General features: G+C 41.8%; 1 protein-coding gene across 2 annotated transcripts in view; it reads left to right on the forward strand.

Annotated features, from left to right (window-relative positions):
* The window catches only part of LOC141176351 (myosin heavy chain, skeletal muscle, adult-like), a 205302-nt gene that overhangs the window by 144482 nt on the left and 33775 nt on the right, over nucleotides 1-27045 (forward strand). For both annotated transcript variants that reach the window (XM_073660298.1, XM_073660297.1), the window contains exons 3-9: nucleotides 20200-20416; nucleotides 20495-20638; nucleotides 22425-22581; nucleotides 22948-22975; nucleotides 24762-24882; nucleotides 25147-25239; nucleotides 25434-25497. In XM_073660298.1, the coding sequence (XP_073516399.1) occupies nucleotides 20213-20416; nucleotides 20495-20638; nucleotides 22425-22581; nucleotides 22948-22975; nucleotides 24762-24882; nucleotides 25147-25239; nucleotides 25434-25497 (811 nt within the window). In that variant the 5' untranslated portion in view covers nucleotides 20200-20212. The remainder of the gene's footprint in view (nucleotides 1-20199; nucleotides 20417-20494; nucleotides 20639-22424; nucleotides 22582-22947; nucleotides 22976-24761; nucleotides 24883-25146; nucleotides 25240-25433; nucleotides 25498-27045) is intronic.

A 27045-nucleotide genomic window follows, 5' to 3' on the forward strand; every position in this document is an offset into this window, starting at 1 on the left:
TGCCCTCTGTGTACAGTAATATAACTGCTATCATACTGCCCCCTGTGTTCAGTAATATAACTGCTATCATACTGCCGTCTGTGTACAGTAATATAACTGCTATCATACTGCCGCCTGTGTACGGTAGTATAACTGCTATTATACTGCCCCCTGTGTACAGTAATATAACTGCTATCATACTGCCCCCTGTGTACAGTAATATAACTGCTATCATACTGCCTCCTGTGTACGGTAGTATAACTGCTATCATACTGCCCCATGTGTACAGTAATATAACTGCTATCATACTGCCCCCTGTGTACAGTAATATAACTGCTATCATACTGCCCCCTGTGTACAGTAATATAACTGCTATCATACTGCCCTCTGTGTACAGTAATATAACTGCTATCATACTGCCCCCTGTGTACAGTAATATAACTGCTATCATACTGCCGTCTGTGTACAGTAATATAAGTGTTATCATACTGCCCCCTGTGTACAGTAATATAACTGCTATCATACTGCCCCCTGTGTACGGTAGTATAACTGCTATCATACTGCCGTCTGTGTACAGTAATATAACTGCTATCATACTGCCGTCTGTGTACAGTAATATAAGTGCTATCATCCTGCCGTCTGTGTACAGTAATATAACTGCTATCATACTGCCCCCTGTGTACAGTAATATAACTGCTATCATACTGCCCCCTGTATACGGTAGTATAACTGCTATCATACTGCCCCATGTGTACAGTAATATAACTGCTATCATACTGCCCCCTATGTACAGTAATATAACTGCTATCATACTGCCCCCTGTGTACGGTAGTAAAACTGCTGTCATACTGCCTCCTGTGTACAGTAATATAACTGCTATCACACTGCCCCCTGTGTACAGTAATATAACTGCTATAATACTGCCGTCTGTGTACAGTTATATAACTGCTATCATACTGCCCCCTGTGTACGGTAGCATAACTGCTATTATACTGCCTCCTGTGTACAGTAATATAACTGCTATCATACTGCCCCCTGTGTACAGTAATATAACTGCTATCATACTGCCCCCTGTGTACGGTAATATAACTGCTATCATACTGCCCCCTGTGTACAGTAATATAACTGCTATCATACTGCCCCCTGTGTACGGTAATATAACTGCTATCATACTGGCCAATGTGTACGGTAGTATAACTGCTATCATACTGCCTCCTGTGTACAGTAATATAACTGCTATCATACTGCCCTCTGTGTACAGTAATATAACTGCTATCATACTGCCCCCTGTGTACAGTAATATAACTGCTATCATACTGCCCCCTGTGTACGGTAGTATAACTGCTATCATACTGCCCCCTGTGTACAGTAATATAACTGCTATCATACTGCCCCCTGTGTACAGTAATATAAGTGCTATTATGCTGCCCCCTGTGTACAGTAATATACCTGCTATAATACTGCCGTCTGTGTACAGTAATATAACTGCTATCATACTGCCCCCTGTGTACAGTAATATAACTGCTATCATACTGCCCCCTGTGTACAGTAATATAACTACTATCATACTGCCCCCTGTGTACAGTAATATAACTGCTATCATACTGCCCCCTGTGTACAGTAATATAAGTGCTATCATACTGCCCCCTGTGTACAGTTATATATCAGCTATCATACTGCCCCCTGTGTACAGTAATATAACTGCTATCATACTGCCCACTGTGTACAGTAATATAACTGCTATCATACTGCCCTCTGTGTTCAGTAATATAACTGCTATCATATTGCCCCCTGTGTACAGTAATATAACTGCTATCATGCTGCCCCCTGTGTACAGTAATATAACTGCTATCATACTGCCCCCTGTGTACAGTAATATAAGTGCTATCATGCTGCCCCCATGTGTACAGTAATATAAGTGCTATCATGCTGCCCCCTGTGTACAGTAATATAACTGCTATCATACTGCCCCCTGTGTACAGTAATATAACTGCTATCATACTGCCCTCTGTGTACAGTAATATAACTGCTATCATACTGCCCTCTGTGTTCACTAATATAACTGCTATCATACTGCCCCCTGTGTACAGTAATATAACTGCTATCATACTGCCGTCTGTGTACAGTAATATAACTGCTATCATACTGCCCCCTGTGTACAGTAATATAACTGCTATCATACTGCCCCCTGTGTACAGTAATATAACTGCTATCATACTGCCCCCTGTGTACAGTAATATAACTGCTATCATGCTGCCCCCTGTGTACAGTAATATAAGTGCTATCATACTGCCCCCTGTGTACAGTAATATAACTGCTATCATACTGCCCCCTGTGTACAGTAATATATCTGCTATCATACTGCCCTCTGTGTTCACTAATATAACTGCTATCATACTGCCCCCTATGTACAGTAATATAACTGCTATCATGCTGCCACCTGTAAACAGTAATATAAGTGCTATCATGCTGCCCCCTGTGTACAGTAATATAAGTGCTATCATACTGCCCCCTGTGTACAGTAATATAACTGCTATCATACTGCCCTCTGTGTACAGTAATATAACTGCTATCATACTGCCCTCTGTGTTCACTAATATAACTGCTATCATACTGCCCCCTGTGTACAGTAATATAAGTGCTATCATGCTGCCCCCTGTGTACAGTAATATAACTGCTATCATACTGCCCCCTGTGTACAGTAATATAAGTGCTATCATGCTGCCCCCATGTGTACAGTAATATAAGTGCTATCATGCTGCCCCCTGTGTACAGTAATATAAGTGCTATCGTACTGCCCCCTGTGTACCGTAATATAACTGCTATCATACTGCCCGCTGTGTACTGTAGTATAACTGCTATCATACTGCCCCCTGTGTACAGTAATATAACTGCTATAATACTGCCGTCTGTGTACAGTAATATAACTGCTATCATACTGCCCTCTGTGTACAGTAATATAACTACTATAATACTGCTGTCTGTGTACAGTAATATAACTGCTATCATACTGCCCCCTGTGTACCGTAATATAACTGCTATCATCCTGCCTCCTGTGTACAGTAATATAACTGCTATCATACTGCCCCCTGTGTACAGTAATATAACTGCTATCATACTGCCCCCTGTGTACCGTAATATAACTGCTATCATACTGCCCCCTGTGTACAGTAATATAACTGCTATCATACTGCCCTCTGTGTACAGTAATATAACTACTATAATACTGCCGTCTGTGTACAGTAATATAACTGCTATCATACTGCCCCCTGTGTACCGTAACATAACTGCTATCATACTGCCCCCTGTGTACAGTAATATAACTGCTATCATACTGCCTCCTGTGTACAGTAATATAACTGCTATCATCCTGCCTCCTGTGTACAGTAATATAACTGCTATCATACTGCCCCCTGTGTACAGTAATATAACTACTATCATACTGCCCCCTGTGTACAGTAATATAACTGCTATCATACTGCCCCCTGTGTACAGTAATATAACTGCTATCATACTGCCCCCTGTGTACAGTAATATAACTGCTATCATCCTGCCTCCTGTGTACAGTAATATAACTGCTATCATACTGCCCCCTGTGTACAGTAATATAACTGCTATCATACTGCCCCCTGTGTACCGTAGTATAACTGCTATCATACTGCCCCCTGTGTACAGTAATATAACTGCTATCATACTGCCTCCTGTGTACAGTAATATAACTGCTATCATAGTGCCCCCTGTGTACAGTATTATATCTGCTATCATACTGCCCCCTGTGTACAGTAATATAATTGCTATCATACTGCCCCCTGTGTACAGTAATATAACTGCTATCATACTGCCCTCTGTGTACAGTAATATAACTGCTATCATACTGCCCCCTGTGTACAGTATTACATCTGCTATCATACTGCCCCCTGTGTACAGTAATATAAGTGCTATCATACTGCCCCCTGTGTACAGTAATATAACTGCTATCATACTGCCCCCTGTATACAGTAATATAAGTGCTATCATACTGCCCCCTGTGTACCGTAATATAACTGCTATCATACTGCCCCCTGTGTACTGTAGTATAACTGCTATAATACTGCTCCTATGTACAGTAATTTAACTTCTATCATACTGCCCCCTGTGTACAGTATTATAACTGCTATCATACTGCCATCTGTGTACAGTAATATAACTGCTATCATACTGCACCATGTGTACAGTAATATAACTGCTATCATACTGCCCCCTGTGTTCAGTAATATAACTGCTATCATACTGCCCTCTGTGTACAGTAATATAACTGCTATCATACTGTCCCCTGTGTACAGTAATATAGCTGCTATCATACTGCCATCTGTGTACAGTAATATAACTGCTATAATACTGCTCCTATGTACAGTAATATAACTTCTATCATACTGCCCCCTGTGTACAGTATTATAACTGCTATCATACTGCCCCCTGTGTACGGTAATATAACTGTTATCATACTGCCCTCTGTGTACAGTATTATAACTGTTATCATACTGCCCTCTGTGTACAGTATTATAACTGCTATCATACTGCACCATGTGTACAGTAATATAACTGCTATCATACTGCCCCCTGTGTACAGTAATATAACTGCTATCATACTGCCCTCTGTGTACAGTATTATAACTGTTATCATACTGCCCTCTGTGTACAGTATTATAACTGCTATCATACTGCCGTCTGTGTACAGTAATATAACTGCTATCATACTGCCCCCTGTGTACGGTAATATAACTGCTATCATACTGACCCATGTGTACCGTAATATGACTGCTATCATACTGCCCCCTGTGTACAGTAATATAGCTGCTATCATACTGCCCCCTGTGTACAGTAATATAACTGCTATCATGCTGACCCATGTGTACCGTAATATAACTGCTATCATACTGCCCCCTGTGTACAGTAATATAGCTGCTATCATACTGCCCCCTGTGTACAGTATTATAACTGATATCATTCTGCCCCCTGTGTACAGTAATATAACTGCTATCATACTGCCCCCTGTGTACAGTAATATAACTGCTATCATACTGCCCCCTGTGTACAGTCATATAGCTGCTATCATACTGCCCCCTGTGTACCGTAATATAACTGCTATCATACTGCCCCCTGTGTACTGTAGTATAACTGCTATAATACTGCTCCTATGTACAGTAATTTAACTTCTATCATACTGCCCCCTGTGTACAGTATTATAACTGCTATCATACTGCCATCTGTGTACAGTAATATAACTGCTATCATACTGCCCCCTGTGTACAGTAATATAACTGCTATCATGCTGCCCCCTGTGTACAGTAATATAAGTGCTATCATACTGCCCCCTGTGTACAGTAATATAACTGCTATCATACTGCCCCCTGTGTACAGTAATATATCTGCTATCATACTGCCCTCTGTGTTCACTAATATAACTGCTATCATACTGCCCCCTATGTACAGTAATATAACTGCTATCATGCTGCCACCTGTAAACAGTAATATAAGTGCTATCATGCTGCCCCCTGTGTACAGTAATATAAGTGCTATCATACTGCCCCCTGTGTACAGTAATATAACTGCTATCATACTGCCCTCTGTGTACAGTAATATAACTGCTATCATACTGCCCTCTGTGTTCACTAATATAACTGCTATCATACTGCCCCCTGTGTACAGTAATATAAGTGCTATCATGCTGCCCCCTGTGTACAGTAATATAACTGCTATCATACTGCCCCCTGTGTACAGTAATATAAGTGCTATCATGCTGCCCCCATGTGTACAGTAATATAAGTGCTATCATGCTGCCCCCTGTGTACAGTAATATAAGTGCTATCGTACTGCCCCCTGTGTACCGTAATATAACTGCTATCATACTGCCCGCTGTGTACTGTAGTATAACTGCTATCATACTGCCCCCTGTGTACAGTAATATAACTGCTATAATACTGCCGTCTGTGTACAGTAATATAACTGCTATCATACTGCCCTCTGTGTACAGTAATATAACTACTATAATACTGCTGTCTGTGTACAGTAATATAACTGCTATCATACTGCCCCCTGTGTACCGTAATATAACTGCTATCATCCTGCCTCCTGTGTACAGTAATATAACTGCTATCATACTGCCCCCTGTGTACAGTAATATAACTGCTATCATACTGCCCCCTGTGTACCGTAATATAACTGCTATCATACTGCCCCCTGTGTACAGTAATATAACTGCTATCATACTGCCCTCTGTGTACAGTAATATAACTACTATAATACTGCCGTCTGTGTACAGTAATATAACTGCTATCATACTGCCCCCTGTGTACCGTAACATAACTGCTATCATACTGCCCCCTGTGTACAGTAATATAACTGCTATCATACTGCCTCCTGTGTACAGTAATATAACTGCTATCATCCTGCCTCCTGTGTACAGTAATATAACTGCTATCATACTGCCCCCTGTGTACAGTAATATAACTACTATCATACTGCCCCCTGTGTACAGTAATATAACTGCTATCATACTGCCCCCTGTGTACAGTAATATAACTGCTATCATACTGCCCCCTGTGTACAGTAATATAACTGCTATCATCCTGCCTCCTGTGTACAGTAATATAACTGCTATCATACTGCCCCCTGTGTACAGTAATATAACTGCTATCATACTGCCCCCTGTGTACCGTAGTATAACTGCTATCATACTGCCCCCTGTGTACAGTAATATAACTGCTATCATACTGCCTCCTGTGTACAGTAATATAACTGCTATCATAGTGCCCCCTGTGTACAGTATTATATCTGCTATCATACTGCCCCCTGTGTACAGTAATATAATTGCTATCATACTGCCCCCTGTGTACAGTAATATAACTGCTATCATACTGCCCTCTGTGTACAGTAATATAACTGCTATCATACTGCCCCCTGTGTACAGTATTACATCTGCTATCATACTGCCCCCTGTGTACAGTAATATAAGTGCTATCATACTGCCCCCTGTGTACAGTAATATAACTGCTATCATACTGCCCCCTGTATACAGTAATATAAGTGCTATCATACTGCCCCCTGTGTACCGTAATATAACTGCTATCATACTGCCCCCTGTGTACTGTAGTATAACTGCTATAATACTGCTCCTATGTACAGTAATTTAACTTCTATCATACTGCCCCCTGTGTACAGTATTATAACTGCTATCATACTGCCATCTGTGTACAGTAATATAACTGCTATCATACTGCACCATGTGTACAGTAATATAACTGCTATCATACTGCCCCCTGTGTTCAGTAATATAACTGCTATCATACTGCCCTCTGTGTACAGTAATATAACTGCTATCATACTGTCCCCTGTGTACAGTAATATAGCTGCTATCATACTGCCATCTGTGTACAGTAATATAACTGCTATAATACTGCTCCTATGTACAGTAATATAACTTCTATCATACTGCCCCCTGTGTACAGTATTATAACTGCTATCATACTGCCCCCTGTGTACGGTAATATAACTGTTATCATACTGCCCTCTGTGTACAGTATTATAACTGTTATCATACTGCCCTCTGTGTACAGTATTATAACTGCTATCATACTGCACCATGTGTACAGTAATATAACTGCTATCATACTGCCCCCTGTGTACAGTAATATAACTGCTATCATACTGCCCTCTGTGTACAGTATTATAACTGTTATCATACTGCCCTCTGTGTACAGTATTATAACTGCTATCATACTGCCGTCTGTGTACAGTAATATAACTGCTATCATACTGCCCCCTGTGTACGGTAATATAACTGCTATCATACTGACCCATGTGTACCGTAATATGACTGCTATCATACTGCCCCCTGTGTACAGTAATATAGCTGCTATCATACTGCCCCCTGTGTACAGTAATATAACTGCTATCATGCTGACCCATGTGTACCGTAATATAACTGCTATCATACTGCCCCCTGTGTACAGTAATATAGCTGCTATCATACTGCCCCCTGTGTACAGTATTATAACTGATATCATTCTGCCCCCTGTGTACAGTAATATAACTGCTATCATACTGCCCCCTGTGTACAGTAATATAACTGCTATCATACTGCCCCCTGTGTACAGTCATATAGCTGCTATCATACTGCCCCCTGTGTACCGTAATATAACTGCTATCATACTGCCCCCTGTGTACTGTAGTATAACTGCTATAATACTGCTCCTATGTACAGTAATTTAACTTCTATCATACTGCCCCCTGTGTACAGTATTATAACTGCTATCATACTGCCATCTGTGTACAGTAATATAACTGCTATCATACTGCACCATGTGTACAGTAATATAACTGCTATCATACTGCCCCCTGTGTTCAGTAATATAACTGCTATCATACTTCCCTCTGTGTACAGTAATATAACTGCTATCATACTGTCCCCTGTGTACAGTAATATAGCTGCTATCATACTGCCATCTGTGTACAGTAATATAACTGCTATCATACTGCCCCCTGTGTACAGTAATATAACTGCTATCATACTGCCCCCTGTGTACAGTATTATAACTGTTATCATACTGCCCTCTGTGTACAGTATCATAACTGCTATCATACTGCCGTCTGTGTACAGTAATATAACTGCTATCATACTGCCCCCTGTGTACGGTAATATAACTGCTATCATACTGACCCATGTGTACCGTAATATGACTGCTATCATACTGCCCCCTGTGTACAGTAATATAACTGCTATCATGCTGACCCATGTGTACCGTAATATAACTGCTATCATACTGCCCCCTGTGTACAGTAATATAGCTGCTATCATACTGCCCCCTGTGTATAGTATTATAACTGATATCATTCTGCCCCCTGTGTACAGTAATATAACTGCTATCATACTGCCCCCTGTGTACAGTAATATAACTGCTATCATACTGCCCCCTGTGTACAGTCATATAGCTGCTATCATACTGGCCCATGTGTACAGTCATATGACTGCTATCATACTGCCCCCTGTGTACAGTCATATAGCTGCTATCATACTGGCCCATGTGTACCGTAATATAACTGCTATCATACTGCCCCCTGTGTACGGTAGTATAACTGCTATCATACTGCCCCTTGTGTACAGTAATATAACTGCTATCATTCTGCCCCCTGTGTACAGTAATATAACTGCTATCATACTGCCCCCTGTGTACAGTAATATAACTGCTATCATACTGCCCCCTGTGTACAGTCATATAGCTGCTATCATACTGGCCCATGTGTACAGTCATATGACTGCTATCATACTGCCCCCTGTGTACAGTCATATAGCTGCTATCATACTGGCCCATGTGTACCGTAATATAACTGCTATCATACTGCCCCCTGTGTACAGTAATATAACTGCTATCATACTGCCCCTTGTGTACAGTAATATAACTGCTATCATACTGCCGTCTGTGTACAGTAATATAAGTGCTATCATACTGCCCCCTGTGTACAGTAATATAACTGCTATCATACTGCCCCCTGTGTACAGTAATATAGCTGCTATCATACTGCCCTCTGTGTACAGTAATATAACTGCTTTCATACTGCCCCCTGTGTACAGTAATATAACTGCTTTCATACTGCCCCCTGTGTACAGTAATATAACTGCTATCATACTGCCCCCTGTGTACAGTAATATAACTGCTATCATACTGCCGCCTGTGTACTGTAATATAACTGCTATCATACTGATCCCTGTGTACAGTAATATAACTGCTATCATACTTACCCCTGTGTAGAGTAATATAACTGCTATCATACTGATCCCTGTGTACAGTAATATAACTGCTATCATACTGCCCCCTGTGTACGGTAATATAACTGCTATCATACTGACCCATGTGTACCGTAATATGACTGCTATCATACTGCCCCCTGTGTACAGTAATATAGCTGCTATCATACTGCCCCCTGTGTACAGTAATATAACTGCTATCATGCTGACCCATGTGTACCGTAATATAACTGCTATCATACTGCCCCCTGTGTACAGTAATATAGCTGCTATCATACTGCCCCCTGTGTACAGTATTATAACTGATATCATTCTGCCCCCTGTGTACAGTAATATAACTGCTATCATACTGCCCCCTGTGTACAGTAATATAACTGCTATCATACTGCCCCCTGTGTACAGTCATATAGCTGCTATCATACTGCCCCCTGTGTACCGTAATATAACTGCTATCATACTGCCCCCTGTGTACTGTAGTATAACTGCTATAATACTGCTCCTATGTACAGTAATTTAACTTCTATCATACTGCCCCCTGTGTACAGTATTATAACTGCTATCATACTGCCATCTGTGTACAGTAATATAACTGCTATCATACTGCACCATGTGTACAGTAATATAACTGCTATCATACTGCCCCCTGTGTTCAGTAATATAACTGCTATCATACTTCCCTCTGTGTACAGTAATATAACTGCTATCATACTGTCCCCTGTGTACAGTAATATAGCTGCTATCATACTGCCATCTGTGTACAGTAATATAACTGCTATAATACTGCTCCTATGTACAGTAATATAACTTCTATCATACTGCCCCCTGTGTACAGTATTATAACTGCTATCATACTGCCATCTGTGTACAGTAATATAACTGCTATCATACTGCACCATGTGTACAGTAATATAACTGCTATCATACTGCCCCCTGTGTACAGTAATATAACTGCTATCATACTGCCCTCTGTGTACAGTATTATAACTGTTATCATACTGCCCTCTGTGTACAGTATCATAACTGCTATCATACTGCCGTCTGTGTACAGTAATATAACTGCTATCATACTGCCCCCTGTGTACGGTAATATAACTGCTATCATACTGACCCATGTGTACCGTAATATGACTGCTATCATACTGCCCCCTGTGTACAGTAATATAACTGCTATCATGCTGACCCATGTGTACCGTAATATAACTGCTATCATACTGCCCCCTGTGTACAGTAATATAGCTGCTATCATACTGCCCCCTGTGTACAGTATTATAACTGATATCATTCTGCCCCCTGTGTACAGTAATATAACTGCTATCATACTGCCCCCTGTGTACAGTAATATAACTGCTATCATACTGCCCCCTGTGTACAGTCATATAGCTGCTATCATACTGGCCCATGTGTACAGTCATATGACTGCTATCATACTGCCCCCTGTGTACAGTCATATAGCTGCTATCATACTGGCCCATGTGTACCGTAATATAACTGCTATCATACTGCCCCCTGTGTACGGTAGTATAACTGCTATCATACTGCCCCTTGTGTACAGTAATATAACTGCTATCATTCTGCCCCCTGTGTACAGTAATATAACTGCTATCATACTGCCCCCTGTGTACAGTAATATAACTGCTATCATACTGCCCCCTGTGTACAGTCATATAGCTGCTATCATACTGGCCCATGTGTACAGTCATATGACTGCTATCATACTGCCCCCTGTGTACAGTCATATAGCTGCTATCATACTGGCCCATGTGTACCGTAATATAACTGCTATCATACTGCCCCCTGTGTACAGTAATATAACTGCTATCATACTGCCCCTTGTGTACAGTAATATAACTGCTATCATACTGCCGTCTGTGTACAGTAATATAAGTGCTATCATACTGCCCCCTGTGTACAGTAATATAACTGCTATCATACTGCCCCCTGTGTACAGTAATATAGCTGCTATCATACTGCCCTCTGTGTACAGTAATATAACTGCTTTCATACTGCCCCCTGTGTACAGTAATATAACTGCTTTCATACTGCCCCCTGTGTACAGTAATATAACTGCTATCATACTGCCCCCTGTGTACAGTAATATAACTGCTATCATACTGCCGCCTGTGTACTGTAATATAACTGCTATCATACTGATCCCTGTGTACAGTAATATAACTGCTATCATACTTACCCCTGTGTAGAGTAATATAACTGCTATCATACTGATCCCTGTGTACAGTAATATAACTGCTATCATACTGCCCCCTGTGTACAGCAATATAACTGCTATCATACTGTCGTCTGTGTACAGTAATATAACTGCTATCATACTGCCCCCTGTGTACAGTAATATAACTGCTTTCATACTGCCCCCTGTGTACAGTAATATAACTGCTATCATCCTGCCCTCTGTGTACCGTAATATAACTGCTATCATACTGCCGTCTGTGTACAGTAATATAAGTGCTATCATACTGCCCCCTGTGTACAGTAATATAACTGCTATCATACTGCCCCCTGTGTACAGTAATATAGCTGCTATCATACTGCCCTCTGTGTACAGTAATATAACTGCTTTCATACTGCCCCCTGTGTACAGTAATATAACTGCTTTCATACTGCCCCCTGTGTACAGTAATATAACTGCTATCATACTGCCCCCTGTGTACAGTAATATAACTGCTATCATACTTCCCCCTGTGGATTCTGGAGCTCTTTATCTGATTTTATTAAGCAAATATCAGGATGTTCTTTCCTAAGTGTCAGACAAGTTGTGACATTCTTTGCTGCTGTTTCTGGAGACGTCTTGGATATTTAGATGCCGCCATCAGTTTTAATTCCACTTTGGCAGGCAAATACCATTGAGTCAGGAGATGGCAGCCGGCAGCTGCTCGTGTCCCTTTCAGACTGGATTTACAAATTAATTTATCAGTTTAAAAGTGTAATCTGATCGGCTGCAGTGGTCATCATCCTACGCGGCTCCCATCATCCTATACCTCCATCATACTCTACAGTAATCATTTCCTATAGTATTCAAAAACTTGTCACTAAATAAAACGGCCACATAGTGCACTGTATTGTCCCTGAAGGTCTAGAGTGGTGAAGGGGCTGATGGCCAAAGCCCTGGTGATCCAGGTTTATTTTAAATACCCTTGTAATCTAGGCTATGGAAAGGGTTAATTACAATTTCTTGGTGGTCTAGTGTGTTAGAGGTTTTTATAAATTCCCCGGTGGTCTAGGGTGAGAGAGTGGTTTAATATACATCCCCTGCTTACCTGGGTTGTAGGGAAGGTTCCCTTCTTGTCTAGGGTATTATAGAGGGTTATTATAAATTCCCTGGTGGTCTAGGGTGTTAAATAGGTGTATTTTACATTTTCTGGTGGTCTAGGTTGTGGGGAGAAGCAGGTAATAATAATTTCCCAAATGGCATAGACTTTTTTTATATAAATTCCCTGGTGGTCCTAGTTGTGGGAAGGGTTTATTATAAATTCCCTGGTGGTCCTAGTGGTGGGAAGGGTTTATCATAAATTCCCTGGTGGTCTTGGTTGTGGGAAGGGTTTATTATATATTCCCTGGTGGTCCTGGTTGTGGGAAGGGTTTGCAATAAATTCCCTGGTGGTCCTGGTTGTGGGAAGGGTTTGTTATAAATTCCCTGGTGGTCCTGGTTGTGGGAAGGGTTTATTATAAATTCCCAGGTGGTCCTGGTTGTGGGAAGGGTTTGTTATAAATTCCCTGGTGGTCCTGGTTGTGGGAAGCGTTTATTATAAATTCCCTGGTGGTCCTGGTTGTGGGAAGGGTTTATTATAAATTCCCTGGTGGTCCTGGTTGTGGGAAGGGTTTATTATAAATTGCCTGGTGGTCCTGGTTGTGGGAAGGGTTTATTATAAATTCCCTGGTGGTCCTGGTTGTGGGAAGGGTTTATTATAAATTCCCTGGTGGTCCTGGTTGTGGGAAGGGTTTATTATAAATTCCCTGGTGGTCCTGGTTGTGGGAAGGGTTTATTATATATTCCCTGGTGGTCCTGGTTGTGGGAAGGGTTTATTATAAATTCCCTGGTGGTCCTGGTAGTGGGAAGGGTTTATTACAAATTCCCTGGTGGTCCTGGTTGTGGGAAGGGTTTGTTATAAATTCCCTGGTGGTCCTGGTTGTGGGAAGGGTTTGTTTAAATTCCCTGGTGGTCCTGGTTGTGGGAACAGTTTATTATAAATTCCCTGGTATTCCTGGTTGTGGGAACAGTTTATTATAAATTCCCTGGTGGTCCTGGTTGTGGGAAGGGTTTATTATAAATCTCTGGTGGTCCTGGTTGTGGGAAGGGTTTATTATAAATTCCCTGGTGGTCCTGGTTGTGGGAAAGGGTTTATTATAAATTCCCTTGTGGTCCTGGTTGTGGGAAGGGTTTATTATAAATTCCCTGGTGGTCCTGGTTGTGGGAAGGGTTTATTATAAATCCCTGGTGGTCCTGGTTGTGGGAAGGGTTTATTATAAATTCCCTGGTGGTCCTGGTTTTGGGAAGGGTTTGTTATAAATCCCTGGTTGTCCTGGTTGTGGGAAGGGTTTATTATAAATTCCCTGGTGGTCCTGGTTGTGGAAAAGGTTTATTATAAATTCCCTGGTGGTCCTGGTAGTGGGAAGGGCTTATTATAAATTCCCTGGTGGTCCTGGTTGTGGGAAGGATTTGTTTAAATTCCCTGGTGGTCCTGGTTGTGGGAAGGGTTTGTTATAAATTCCCTGGTGGTCCTAGTTGTGGAAAGGGTTTATTATAAATTCCCTGGTGGTCCTGGTTGTGGGAAGGGTTTATTATAAATTCCCTGGTGGTCCTGGTTGTGGGAAGGGTTTATTATAAGTTCCCTGGTGGTCCTGGTTGTGGGAAGGGTTTGTTATAAATCCCTGGTGGTCCTGGTTGTGGGAAGGGTTTGTTATAAATCCCTGGTGGTCCTGGTTGTGGGAAGGGTTTATTATAAATTCTCTGTTGGTCCTGGTTGTGGGAAGGGTTTATTATAAATCCCTGGTGGTCCTGGTTGTGGGAAGGGTTTATTATAAATTCCCTGGTGGTCCTGGTTGTGGGAAGGTTTTGTTATAAATTCCCTGGTGGTTCTGGCTGTGGGAAGGGTTTGTTATAAATCCCTGGTGGTCCTGGTTGTGGGAAGGGTTTATTATAAATTCCCTGGTGGTCCTGGTTGTGGGAAGGGTTTATTATAAATTCCCTGGTGGTCCTGGTTGTGGGAAGGGTTTTTTATAAATCCCTGGTGATCCTGGTTGTGGGAAGGGTTTATTATAAATTCCCTGGTGGTCCCGGTTGTTGGAAGGGTTTATTTAAATTCAATGGTGGTCCTGGTTGTGGGAAGGGTTTATTATAAATTCCCTGGTGGTCCTGGTTGTGGGAAGGGTTTATTATAAATCCCTGGTGGTCCTGGTTGTGGGAAGGGTTTGTTTAAATTCCCTGGTGGTCCTGGTTGTGGGAAGGGTTTGTTTAAATTCCCTGGTGGTCCTGGTTGTGGGAAGGGTTTGTTATAAATTCCCTGGTGGTCCTAGTTGTGGAAAGGGTTTATTATAAATTCCCTGGTGGTCCTGGTTGTGGGAAGGGTTTATTATAAATTCCCTGGTGGTCCTGGTTGTGGGAAGGGTTTATTATAAATTCCCTGGTGGTCCTGGTTGTGGGAAGGGTTTGTTATAAATCCCTGGTGGTCCTGGTTGTGGGAAGGGTTTGTTATAAATCCCTGGTGGTCCTGGTTGTGGGAAGGGTTTATTATAAATTCCCTGGTGGTCCTGGTTGTGGGAAGGGCTTATTATAAATCCCTGGTGGTCCTGGTTGTGGGAAGGGTTTATTATAAATTCCCTGGTGGTCCTGGTTGTGGGAAGGTTTGTTATAAATTCCCTGGTGGTCCTGGTTGTGGGAAGGGTTTATTATAAATTCCCTGGTGGTTCTGGTTGTGGGAAGGGTTTGTTATAAATTCCCTGGTGGTCTAAGTTGTAGGAGGGGTTTATAATAATTTCCCTGGTGGTCTAGGGTATAAGAGGGGCTTATTATAAATTCACTGGTGGTCTAAGTTGTAGGAGGGGTTTATAATAATTTCCCTGGTGGTCTAGGGTATAAGAGGGGCTTATTATAAATTCACTGGTGGTCTACCTTGTAGGAGGGGTTTATAATAATGTCCCTGGTGGTCTAGGGTATAAGAGGGGCTTATTATAAATTCACTATTGGTCTACGTTGTAGGAGGGGTTTATAATAATTTCCCTGGTGGTCTAGGGTAAAAGAGGGGCTTATTATAAATTCACTGGTGGTCTACGATGTAGGAGGGGTTTATAATAATTTCCCTGGTGGTCTAGGGTATAAGAGGGGCTTATTATAAATTCACTGGTGGTCTACGTTGTGGGAGGGGTTAATAATAATTTCCCTGGTGGTCTAGGGTATAAGAGGGGCTTATTATAAATTCACCGGTGGTCTAAATTGTAGGAGGTGTTTATAATAATTTCCCTGGTGGTCTAGGGTATAAGAGGGGCTTATTATAAATTCACTGGTGGTCTACTTTGTAGGAGGGGTTTATAATAATTTCGCTGGTGGTCTAGGGTATAAGAGGGGCTTATTATAAATTCACTATTGGTCTACGTTGTAGGAGGGGTTTATAATAATTTCCCTGGTGGTCTAGGGTAAAAGAGGGGCTTATTATAAATTCACTGGTGGTCTACGATGTAGGAGGGGTTTATAATAATTTCCCTGGTGGTCTAGGGTATAAGAGGGGCTTATTATAAATTCACTGGTGGTCTACGATGTAGGAGGGGTTTATAATAATTTCCCTGGTGGTCTAGGGTATAAGAGGGGCTTATTATAAATTCACTGGTGGTCTACGTTGTAGTAGGGGTTTGTAATAATTTCCCTGGTGGTCTAGGGCTTAAGAGGGGCTTATTATAAATTCACTGGTGGTCTACTTTGTAGGATGGGTTTATAATAATTTCGCTGGTGGTCTAGGGTATAAGAGGGGCTTATTATAAATTCACTATTGGTCTACGTTGTAGGAGGGGTTTATAATAATTTCCCTGGTGGTCTAGGGTAAAAGAGGGGCTTATTATAAATTCACTGGTGGTCTACGATGTAGGAGGGGTTTATAATAATTTCCCTGGTGGTCTAGGGTATAAGAGGGGCTTATTATAAATTCACTGGTGGTCTACGATGTAGGAGGGGTTTATAATAATTTCCCTGGTGGTCTAGGGTATAAGAGGGGCTTATTATAAATTCACTGGTGGTCTACGTTGTAGTAGGGGTTTGTAATAATTTCCCTGGTGGTCTAGGGCTTAAGAGGGGCTTATTATAAATTCACTGGTGGTCTATGTTGTGGGAGAGGTTTATAATAATGTCCCTGGTGGTCTAGGGTATAAGAGGGGCTTATTATAAATTCACTGGTGGTCTACGATGTAGGAGGGGTTTATAATAATTTCCCTGGTGGTCTAAGTTGTAGGAGGGGTTTATAATAATTTCCCTGGTTGTCCTGGTTGTGGGAAGGGTTTGTTATAAATTCCCTGGTGGTCCTGGTTGTGGGAAGGGTTTATTATAAATTCCCTGGTGGTCCTGGTTGTGGGAAGGGTTTGCTATAAATTCCCTGGTGGTCCTGGTTGTGGGAAGGGTTTATTATAAATTCCCTGGTGGTCCTGGTTGTGGGAAGGGTTTGTTATAAATTCCTTGGTGGTCCTGGTTGTGGGAAGGGTTTATTATAAATTCCCTGGTGTTCTTGGTTGTGGGAAGGGTTTATTATAAATTCCCTGGTGGTCCTGGTTGTGGGAAGGGTTTATTATAAATTCCTAGGTGGTCCTGGTTGTGGGAAGGGTTTGTTATAAATTCCCTGGTGGTCCTGTTTGTGGGAAGTGTTTATTATAAATTCCCTGGTGGTCCTGGTTGTGGGAAGTGTTTATTATAAATTCCCTGGTGGTCCTGGTTGTGGGAAGGGTTTATTATAAATTCCCTGGTGGTCCTGGTTGCGGGAAGGGTTTATTATAAATTCCCTGGTGGTCCTGGTTGTGGGAAGGGTTTATTATAAATTCCCTGGTGGTCCTGGTTGTGGGAAGGGTTTATTATAAATTCCCTGGTGGTCCTGGTTGTGGGAAGGGTTTATTATAAATTCCCTGGTGGTCCTGGTTGTGGGAAGGGTTTATTATATATTCCCTGGTGGTCCTGGTTGTGGGAAGGGTTTATTATAAATTCCCTGGTGGTCCTGGTTGTGGGAAGGGTTTGTTATAAATTCCCTGGTGGTCCTGGTTGTGGGAAGGGTTTGTTATAAATTCCCTGGTGGTCCTAGTTGTGGAAAGGGTTTATTATAAATTCCCTGGTGGTCCTAGTTGTGGAAAGGGTTTATTATAAATTCCCTGGTGGTCCTGGTTGTGGGAAGGGTTTATTATAAATTCCCTGGTGGTCCTGGTTGTGGGAAGGGTTTATTATAAATTCCCTGGTGGTCCTGGTTGTGGGAAGGGTTTGTTATAAATCCCTGGTGGTCCTGGTTGTGGGAAGGGTTTGTTATAAATCCCTGGTGGTCCTGGTTGTGGGAAGGGTTTATTATAAATCCCTGGTGGTCTAGGGTTGTTGAAGGGGTTTATAATAAACTCTCGGTTGTAGGATGATTTTATTATATGTTTCCTTGTGGCCTAGAGTGATAATGGAGTTTATTATTAATTCTCCGGTGGTCTAGGCTAATAAAGGGGTTTGTTACAATTTCCCTGTGTTTCTAGGGTATAACAGGGGCTTATTAAAAATTCACTGGTGGTCTACGTTGTAGGAGGGGTTTCTAATAATTTCCCTGGTGGTCTAGGGCTTAAGAGGGGCTTATTATAAATTCACTGGTGGTCTACGATGTAGGAGGGGTTTATAATAATTTCCCTGGTGGTCTAGGGTATAAGAGGGGCTTATTATAAATTCACTGGTGGTCTACGTTGTGGGAGGGGTTTATAATAATTTTCCTGGTGGTCTAGGGTATAAGAGGGGCTTATTATAAATTCACCGGTGGTCTAAGTTGTAGGAGGAGTTTATAATAATTTCCCTGGTGGTCTAGGGTATAAGAGGGGCTTATTATAAATTCACTGGTGGTCTACTTTGTAGGAGGGGTTTATAATAATTTCTCTGGTGGTCTAGGGTATAAGAGGGGCTTATTATAAATTCACTATTGGTCTACGTTGTAGGAGGGGTTTATAATAATTTCCCTGGTGGTCTAGGGTAAAAGAGGGGCTTATTATAAATTCACTGGTGGTCTACGATGTAGGAGGGGTTTATAATAATTTCCCTGGTGGTCTAGGGTATAAGAGGGGCTTATTATAAATTCACTGGTGGTCTACGTTGTGGGAGGGGTTTATAATAATTTCCCTGGTGGTCTAGGGTATAAGAGGGGCTTATTATAAATTCACCGGTGGTCTAAGTTGTAGGAGGAGTTTATAATAATTTCCCTGGTGGTCTAGGGTATAAGAGGGGCTTATTATAAATTCACTGGTGGTCTACGTTGTATGAGGGGTTTCTAATAATTTCCCTGGTGGTCTAGGGCTTAAGAGGGGCTTATTATAAATTCACTGGTGGTCTACGTTGTGGGAGGGGTTTATAATAATGTCCCTGGTGGTCTAGGGTATAAGAGGGGCTTATTATAAATTCACTATTGGTCTACGTTGTAGGAGGGGTTTATAATAATTTCCCTGGTGGTCTAAGTTGTAGGAGGGGTTTATAATAATTTCCCTGGTGGTCTAAGTTGTAGGAGGGGCTTATAATAATTTCCCTGGTCGTCTAGGGTGATGAATGGGTCAACAGTTAGAGGGGATTTAAAGGGAACCTGTCAGCAGGATTTTACACATTGATGTAGGGGGAATGGCTGTATAGGAACTTATCCCGCAATAAAAATAATACCCCCAGAAATCTAGAAAATAACCTATATGCAAATTGGGCTGGAAGTGCTCTGGGGGCGTGGCAATGCACTTGGATTGCTTCGTCGCTCATCATTACTCCCTGGCCGGTGCCATCCCTTTCTCCCTGCTGCATTGCACTTTTCTGCTCCTCCACCCCCGTAACCAGAGCCGTGCAATTAGGATTTTTCCTGTAAGACTTTGAGGCCGCGGGTTGGCACAGGACGCGCTCCGTGCATTAATAAAGAGATTATCATCAACTTTCCGGGCATCTGGCCGGCAGCGGAGGCCGGTTATGTGATCTAGTTGTTTATGTAGTCCTGTACAGAGGATTCCCACGCCATGAACGAAACTATTATAACCCCACTCATAACATTTATATTGTTAATTAAATGGCAATTCCTCAAAATTTATGACCGATCGCGCCCCCTAGGGGGCATTCTCTTAATGTGCTTTGACCTCACGTAGATTCTGGGGCAGTACGTTACCGCTTTCGACCTGTCTACTGCGTTACTGTGTCAGTCTTCACTGTTTCGGTGGCATTTTATTCTTTATGGTTTTATATGTTTCAGAAAATTTGCAGCCATGAGTGGAGATCGTGATATGGCGATTTTTGGGGATGCCGCGCAATACCTGCGCAAGTCTGAAAAAGAGCGGATCGAGGCCCAAAACCAACCATTCGACGCCAAGACTTTTGTTTATATCGCGGACGCTAAGGAGCTCTATCTGAAAGGGATTGTTCAGAGTAAAGAGGGGAAGAGTGCAACTGTACATACGGACGGGGGAAGTGTAGGTTCTGGAAGGATTTCAAGCCTTATGGTGTTTCACTGGTGAAGGACAAATTCAGCTACTGTTATTCTTTTGTAGGTCGTCACAGTGAAGGACGATGATGTTTTCCCAAGAAACCCCCCGAAATTTGATAAGATCGAAGACATGGCCCTGCTCACGCACCTCAACGAGCCATCGGTTCTCTTCAACCTCAAGGAACGTTACGCCGCATGGATGATCTATGTAAGATACTTTCTTGACCATTAACAAACTTTGTTTCGCCCCCTCCCAGGGACTGGGAATGTCCACTTCTAGGCCCATGTTCAGAACCAGATATGACCAGGATTGTTTACGGAAGTTCTCAAAGGTTCTGTCACCTTTGAGACTCTTGGCAATTATGGTCAATGAATGATCGTATTTCAGATGTGATTTTTGAATGTCCTAAAGACCATGTCATGGCAAATTAAAGTGGCCTGTCTTGACAACTGGAAAATAGAGGAGGGTTCCTGTAAAGTAGATCTAATTCTCCACTTCTTGAATCTTAAACTCATTGGTATGTTCTTCAGGACTTGGCTTATGCCGAAAATATGACTTGAGATTCTCTTGGGTCTCTACTTTCCTCGTTGGCTTATTCATTATTTGTCATAGTCTCAATCAATCCTATCGTTCATCCTTTCTCTTCTTAGTTTCCCATGATTATCTCCAAAGAAGAGGGTTTTCTTGTAGTCAGCTAAGGATATAATGAAGGTTCACTTTGGCCTAGTAGAAGGTTCCTTGACAATTCTTGGACATATATTTTAAAAAAGATAAAAAAGACAAGATTTCCAAAGATCCAGAGGACGACAACTCAACCACAACGAGGTCTTCACTAACACCTCCATCACCCACATTTTCTGTCCAAATCATTACCATAACTGAAAATTTATTGACCTTCTCGGATACTTTGGCCTAGTAGAAGGTTCCTTGACAATTCTTGGACATACATCGAGAAAAAAGATGTAGATAAAAAAGACAAGATATCCAATAATCCAGAGGACGACAACTCAACCACAACGAGGTCTTCACTAACACCTCCATCACCCACATTTTCTGTCCAAATCATTACCATAACTGAAAATTTATTGACCTTCTCGGATACTTTGGCCTAGTAGAAGGTTCCTTGACAATTCTTGGACATACATCGAGAAAAAAGATGTAGATAAAAAAGACAAGATATCCAATAATCCAGAGGACAACAACTCAACCACAACGAGGTCTTCACCAACACCTACATCACCCACATTTTCTGTCCAAATCATTACCATAACTGAAAATTTATTGACCTCCTCGGATACTTTGGCCTAGTAGAAGGTTCCTTGACAATTCTTGGACATACATCGAAAAAAAGATGTAGATAAAAAAGACAAGATATCCAATGATCCAGAGGATGACAACTCAACCACAACGAGGTCTTCACTAACACCTACATCACCCACATTTTCTGTCCAAATCATTACCATAACTGAAAATTTATTGACCTCCTCGGATACTTTGGCCTAGTAGAAGGTTCCTTGACAATTCTTGGACATACATCGAAAAAAAAGATGTAGATAAAAAAGACAAGATATCCAATGATCCAGAGGACAACAACTCAACCACAACGAGGTCTTCACTAACACCTACATCACCCACATTTTCTGTCCAAATCATTACCATAACTGAAAATGTATTGACCTCCTCGGATACTTTGGCCTAGTAGAAGGTTCCTTGACAATTCTTGGACATACATCGAAAAAAAAGATGTAGATAAAAAAGACAAGATATCCAATGATCCAGAGGACGACAACTCAACCTCAACGAGGTCTTCACTAACACCTAACATCACCCACATTTTCTATCCAAATCATTACCGTAACTGAAAATTTATTGACCTCCTCGGATAATATTTTTCTTGGTAGTCCTTGGTCAATATGATTGTTGGTCAAGGTCATACTCCATACTAATCTCATGGGTTCATGGCTGTTAATCTTGTCTCTCCGTTTGATTCTAGACGTATTCTGGATTATTCTGTGTCACTGTCAATCCCTACAAGTGGCTTCCAGTGTACAACCCCCAGGTGGTGGCTGCCTACCGAGGCAAGAAGCGTATGGAAACCCCACCACACATCTTCTCTATTTCCGATAACGCCTATCAGTCCATGCTGACTGGTGAGAAAAAATATGTTTAGTCTTTGTATGAAATACTATTGTATAAAAAAAAAGAAAACTTGGCCGAGTAACTGATTCATGGTGGTAAAGTCTGTAATGTTACACCCAAAGTCTTGGAGCTCTATCGTACCTCTGTATTCCTCCAGTTTTACACATACCATGTGCAGTTGGATCATGGCTGATGCATTATGGGGTTATCCTCAGCGTTGCTTCCATTAGAGAACATTTTCATAAAACGGTGGAAACTAAGTGTATATAGGTCCATAGTGTGTGCATGAGCCCTCAAACTATCTCCTGCCTGCTCTCCATGAAGACTCACTACCTGAGGTAGGATATTAATTCTGTTTTTTGCTCCTTCTTGTACAGATCGAGAGAACCAGTCGATCCTCATCACGTGAGAATATGTTTTACTATCTTGTCTTTTATGTTTGAAATTATTCCTATGCTAGTGATAATCATCATCAACACTACGGACACCACAGTGGAACCTCTCTAGACTCCATAAGTTAGTGGAGTCCCCAGTGCCGGTAGTAATGTATGACGGGTCTGGCACTTCTGTTGTGAATGGAGACCACAATCAAGCAGTCAACAGAACCTAAGGCACCTTACCCGAATGTGCCAGCCATCTTCTATAGATTGCCATATGCTCGACTACTGACCATTAACTTCCTCAAAAACACTCAACTTAAGGAAATTAGAGTTTAAAAAAAACCCCAAAACAATGAAAACTAAACTTTCTAAAACCTCCTGTTTTAACACCATCATTTAGTACCTAACCCAATGCTTTGGAATTTAACCTTCCCCTTCCACCATGATTATAACTCATAAATTTCCTACAATTTCTCCTCTTTCGCCTTCACCTATTTCTTCTCTTTCTCCTTCTCCTTCTTCTCTTTCTCCTCCTTCTCTTTCTCCTCCTCTTTCTCCTCCTCTTTCTCCTCCTTCTCTTTCTCCTCCTCCTTCATCTCTTCCTTCTACTTCTCCTTCTCCTCATACTCCTTCTCCTCATTCTCTTTCTCCTCCTTATTCACTGTCTTCTTCTTCTTTTTCTCCATATCCTCCTACTCCTATTCTTCCTTCTCCTCCTCTTTCTCCTTCTCCCCCTTAACCTCCTCGTTCTTCTTCTCCTCCTTCTCCTTATTCTCCTTTTCCTTCTCATCCTTCTCTTTCTCCTCCTTATCATTCTCTTTCTCCTCCTTCTTCTCCTCCTTCTCCTCATACTCCTCCTTTTCCTTCTTCTTCTCATCCTCCTTCTCATTATCCTCCTTCTTTTTCCTCCTTTTCCTTCTCCTCCTTTTCCTCATACTCCTTCTCTTCGCCTCCTCCTTCTCCTCTTCCTCCTTTTCCTTCTCCCTCTCATCCTTCTTTGTCCTCCTTCTCATTCTCTCCCTTCTCCTTCTTTTCCTTCTTCTCTTTCTCTTCCTTCTCTTCCTCATTCTTCTCCTCATACTTTTTTCTCCTCCTTCTCCTTCACCCCTTGTTCTCTTTCTCCTCCTCCTCCTTTTCTTTCTCCTCCTTCTTCTCCTCCTCCTTCATCTGTTCCTTCTACTTCTCCTCCTCTTCCTTCTCTTTCTCCTCCTTTTCCTCATTTTCCTTCTTTCTCCTCCTTCTCCTCATTTTCCTTCTCTTTCTCCTCCTTCTCCATCTTTTTCTTCTTTTCTTTCTCCATATCCTCCTTCTCCGATTCTTCCTTCTCCTCCTCCTCTTTCTCCTTCTCCTCCTTCTCTTCCTCCTCCTCTTTAATCTCCTCCTTCTTTCTCCTCCTCCTCTTTAATCTCCTCCTTCTTTCTCCTCCTCCTCTTTAATCTCCTCCTTCTTTCTCCTCCTTCTCCTCATTCTCCTTATCCCCCTTTTCTTTTTCCTAATAATCCTTCTCCTACTTCTTCTCTTCCTCCTTTTCCTCCTTCTTCTCTTTCTCTTCCTTCTTCTCCTTCTTCTTCTCCTCCTTCTCCTCATACTCCTTTTCCTTCTCCACCTCCTCTTTCTTCTCCTCCTAATTCTCCTCTTTTCTCCTAATCTTCCATCATCTCCTTCTTTTGATTCTCCTTCTCCTCCTCCTCATATATATATATATTGTTTTGTTTCGATTTTCTTTCTTTCCAGCGTTTGGCTTTTGTTCTTCTTTGTTCTTATTTCTTTCTTTTATCTTTTTTGTTACAATTTCTTTGTTGTAAATTCAGTGGAGAATCCGGTGCCGGGAAGACTGTGAACACGAAACGCGTCATCCAGTATTTTGCAACAATTGCAACTACTGCAGATTCAGGGAAAAAGAAAGAAACTTCCTCCGCAAACAAGATGCAGGTTAGGATGATTTATGCTTTTTTCACCTTTTGGGGTTCATTTTTTTTTTTTTACTTTTATGCAGGCATTATAGGCTAACAAATAATTTGGTTTTATTAAAAAAAAATTGCAGCAGTTAGCTTCTACGGGTTTCTTTGTTTCCCTGTATTTTGCCGGCTCAGAATGAGTTAACTGAGAACCTGCAAGTGAGCTCATTCTGTCCATAATATGTAAAAGTATGAAAGTCTTGTAAACTTTTTTTTTTTTTTCCTGATTTTTCTCTAGGGGACCCTGGAGGATCAAATCATCCAGGCTAACCCTCTTCTGGAGGCCTTTGGTAACGCCAAGACCGTCAGGAATGACAATTCGTCTCGTTTTGTAAGTTGCCGCCAGGTCAAAAAAAAAAGTTCTCTTTATCCGAAATTTCAATTTCCCGTTATACAAAGGTTCTAATATCAAAGAAATTGAGATTTAAAAGGGAGCGTTCACTATTTACCACCATTTTATTTAACCCTTTGCGGTAATATTTGGAGAATAGACGCCATCTATAACTTTAATAATTTATTACGCAGGGAAAATTCATCCGGATTCACTTTGGAGCCACCGGAAAACTTTCCTCAGCGGATATCGAAACATGTGAGACCCCGGCTGATTGTGTTATTAATCTTCCATTTTATAATAATAATTGTGCCTTATTTCAGCTTTCAATATTCATTGTATCACTATAGTTATCATTTGTTCGGATTTTTAATATTCATTCTATTATTCTGGAAATAATTGTTAATTATTTAATATTGCTCGGTTTTATCGTCATTTTGTTATTGGTATAAGTTTTGATATTTGTTTTTTTGTTTTTATCATTTACTTTGTTTTTGTAATTAATAATGTTATTGGATCGGGCTCTATTCACACTGCGCTGGGGCCGTTTGTCAGAGGTGTCTTGGTATAGCTTCTAAAAAATCAGGTTATTCCTGTAAAGAGACAAAGAACAGCCCTCTGCTTGCTGTAAAGAGATGAAGACCCACCCCCACTTCCTGTAAAGAGACGAAGACCCACCCCCACTTCCTGTAAAGAGACGAAGACCCACCCCCACTTCCTGTAAAGAGGCAATGACCTGCCCTCCACTTCCAGTAAAGAGACAAAGACTGGTTCCCCACTTCCTGTAAAGAAGCAATGACCCACCCTCCACTTCCTGTAAAGAGGCAATGACCTGCCCTCCACTTCCAGTAAAGCGACAAAGACCAGTTCCCCACTTCCTTTACAGAGACAACGACCAGTTCCCTGCTTTCTGTAAAGAGACGTAGACCTGTTCCCCACTTCCTGTAAAGAGACAATGACCCGCCCTCCACTTCCAGTAAAGAGACAAAAACCGGTTCCCCACTTCTTGTAAAGAGACATAGACCTGTTCCCCGCTTCCTGTAAAGAGACAGAGACTGGTTCCCCACTTCCTGTAAAGAAACACTGACCCGTGCTCCACTTCCAGTAAAGAGACAAAAAATGGTTCCCCACACCCTGTAAAGAGACATAGACTGGTTCCCACTTCCTGTAAAGAGACATAGACCGGTTCCCCACTTCCTGTAAAGAGACAAAGACCTGTTCCCCACTTCCTATAAAGAGACAATGACCCGCCCTCCACCTCCAGTAAAAAGAGACAAAGACCGGTTCCCCACTTCCTGTAAAGAGACAAATACTGGTTCCCCGCTTCCTGTAAAGAGACAATGACCCGCCCTCCACTTTCAGTAAAGATACAAAGACCAGTTCCCCACTTCCAGTAAAGAGACAAAGACTGGGTTCCCCACTTCCTGTAAAGAGACAATGACCTGCCCTCCACTTCCAGTAAAGAGACAAAGACCAGTTCCCAACTTCCTGTAAAGACACAATGACCCGCCCTCCACTTCGAGTGAAGAGAGAAAGACCGGTTCCTCGCTTCCTGTAAAGCAACAAAGACCTGTTCCCCGCTTATTGTAAAGAGACAATGACCCGCCCTCGACTTCCAGTAAAGAGACAAAGACTGGTTCCCCACTTCCTATAAAGAGACAATGACCCGCCCTCCACTTCCAGTAAAGAGACAAAGACCGGTTCCCTACTTCCAGTAAAGAGACAAAGACTGGTTTCCCACTTCCTGTAAAGAGACAAAGACTGGTTCCCCACTTCCTGTAAAGAGACAAAGACCAGTTCCCCACT

This window comes from Phyllobates terribilis, unplaced genomic scaffold (assembly GCF_046119375.1).
Source record: "Phyllobates terribilis strain yellow unplaced genomic scaffold, ASM4611937v1 Scaffold_25__1_contigs__length_18738178, whole genome shotgun sequence".
Lineage (NCBI taxonomy): Eukaryota > Metazoa > Chordata > Amphibia > Anura > Dendrobatidae > Phyllobates > Phyllobates terribilis.